General features: G+C 33.0%; 1 protein-coding gene across 1 annotated transcript; it reads left to right on the top strand.

Moving 5' to 3' along the window:
- Window positions 1-290: 290 nt before the first annotated feature.
- LOC131028068 (coniferyl alcohol acyltransferase) lies at window positions 291-2,228 on the top strand. The gene is made up of 2 exons (XM_057958266.2): window positions 291-747; window positions 1,073-2,228. The coding sequence occupies exons 1-2, from the start codon at window positions 316-318 to the stop codon at window positions 2,024-2,026; spliced, it is 1,386 nt and encodes a 461-aa protein (XP_057814249.2). The 5' UTR covers window positions 291-315; the 3' UTR covers window positions 2,027-2,228.
- The last annotated feature ends 288 nt before the right edge of the window (window positions 2,229-2,516 follow it).

The following is a 2,516-nucleotide window of genomic DNA, read 5'->3' as shown; positions in this document are numbered from 1 at the left end:
TTAAGCACTGTTTGGCTCCTGATAGGCATCATAAAAGTGACCACGCCAATAAATTACGATGTTTTATTCTACAGCATTTATCTGAAAGACATTAAATGTCTCCACGATTACAACCTAACCAAAACTAATTTAATATCTCAACGACTCTTGCTTTCACATTTCAAAGTATCATCTAGATAAAAGCCAAAATAGTCAAAGAATCTCTGTGGTGAGCTTAGAGTTATCGTTATCTCTACTCATTAATTGTCTACGTGAGTAATTTTTCTATATAAGAAAAAACATGCTTGCAGTAGTTTGCATCATCTTTGAGCTGAGATGGCCATTTTAAAGGATTATAATGTGGAGGTAGTGAAAAGAGAAGTTGTATTACCTGCTATTGTAATTCAAGAGCATGTTCTACCATTAAGCAATATGGATCTCACTATTCCTCCTATTTGCGTGTATACTTTTTTCTGTTATGAGAAGCCTTCCCAAACTAGTTTTGCATCTGTTCTATCAAATCTCAAAAGTTCTTTGTCTAGAGCATTTGTGTCTTGCTATGCTTTTGCTGGAAGATTGGTCAGCCATGGTGTTGGGGACTTGCAGATGGTTTGCAATAACAAAGGGGCTGAATTTTCAGAAGCTTATGCTGATGCTTGTCTTGTTCAAGTGGAGTTCTGCAATCCCATTGCAGCTGTTGAGGGAAAGCTTGTTCCTCACCTTGTAAGTGACTCTCAAGGAAATGGCACTCCAGTTTTTGCTGTTCAGGTAATTACAATTATACAAGTTATAGAAGTTAAATTAAAAATTGTTTTATTTTTAATTCTAATATAGTAAGTTATAGAGCTTATATGAAATTGAAAAATAAAAACATAAACAAATAAACTATTGAGAGAAGAATTATTATGGTTTCTGATTTAATAAATTACCTACTTCAGTACCATACATTCGAATAATTCTTTTTCATTAATATTTTGAATAACATTAAAAAATTTATCATTGAAATGAAAAAGAAATAATTAAATAATTATTTTTAATATTCTCACAATGATTTTATTAAAATTATGATCCATTAACTGTTTGGCATTGGCAGGTAACACAGTTTACTTGTGGAAGGATAGTTGTGAGCTCTACTTTCGATCACAGGATTGCAGATTCATTCTCTGCCAACTTGTTTTTCACATGTTGGGCCAATCTTTCTAGAAATGAGCCAATTGAATGGAGAACTCCAAGCTTTACACGCTCCATTTTAGTTCCTAGAGATCCCCTAAATTATTGTTCTGAAATAGACAAAATGTATATGAAGGTGCAGCCTTTACCACAATCCAAAATGCAAATCCCTCAGCCTGCTCTAGCAAGTAGAATCTATTACCTCAGTGCCAAAGATATAGAAAAGCTCCAACTCGGTGCAAACCAGAATGGCAACAGTTATACCAAATTAGAGGTCTTTTCTGCTCATTTTTGGAAACTGCTAATTCAAGGCCAAAGGATTGAGGACACAATAAATTGCAATATTGGCATTGCTGTAGATGGGCGTCCTCATTTAAAGAAGATGGGAATGCCCGCTAACTACTTTGGAAATGCTATATTAGTTCCTTTTGCTAGTGCTAGAGCTAAGGACATCAAGGAGGAGCCGCTTTCTTGGAGTACAAAGTTAATTCATGATGCGATACATAGTGCAGCAAATGAAGAGTGTTTTCGAAGCTTAGTGGATTTTATTGAGATATCAAAACCATCATTAGTTTTTCCAAGGATATATGCAAACAAAGATGAGCCTTCCATTGTGATATCTTCCGGGCTTCGTTTTCCCTTGTATGAGGTGGATCATGGATGGGGAAAACCTAGTTTAGCAAGTTACTATTTACCTTATTCTCCAGGTTATGTTATGCCAAGCCCTAGCCCTTATGGAGATGGTAGTTGGATAATATACATGAACCTCCTAGTTGATCAATTAAACGCTATTGAATCCCACCCCAACTTCATTCTACGCCTAATCTCACCAGACCTTTTTGGTGGCCAGAAAAGTGAATATAATTCCTACTATTAAATGATTTTAGTGCTTGTATGATTTCTTTTACTAAGAGCTTGTATTCCTTCAAAATTCTAAATTCTATGTATATATTGAGAAAAACACTTTAATTCCTCATTTCATTTATTACTCAGTAAAAACAGAAAGTCTCTCTCTATTGAGAGGAAGCTAGATTGGATTAATAAAAATAAAAGCGTTGGAGGAAATAATTATTGAGAAATCTTATATGATCACAAAGTCCACAATCTCAAGTAATCATGTGAATTTTTTTTTTTGAATAGAATCATATTTCTATTTATATTAAAAACATCTACTTTTTCTTAAAATCCTTCTTTTCAATTTTGATAATTTTTTAAATTTATTCCTGTACTATTATGAATTACATGTAGATTTACATTTCTCTACTTTCAATTAACTAAATCTGTACATTGAACATTATTTTTAAAAGCTTATCACTGCGCATGCTTGTTAAACTCTATTTTTTATTAAAAAAATATAGATATATATA

This window comes from Cryptomeria japonica, chromosome 4 (assembly GCF_030272615.1).
Source record: "Cryptomeria japonica chromosome 4, Sugi_1.0, whole genome shotgun sequence".
Taxonomy (NCBI): domain Eukaryota; kingdom Viridiplantae; phylum Streptophyta; class Pinopsida; order Cupressales; family Cupressaceae; genus Cryptomeria; species Cryptomeria japonica.
The sequence above is the reverse complement of the archived record's forward strand: the minus strand, read 5'-3'. Positions and strand labels throughout refer to the sequence as shown.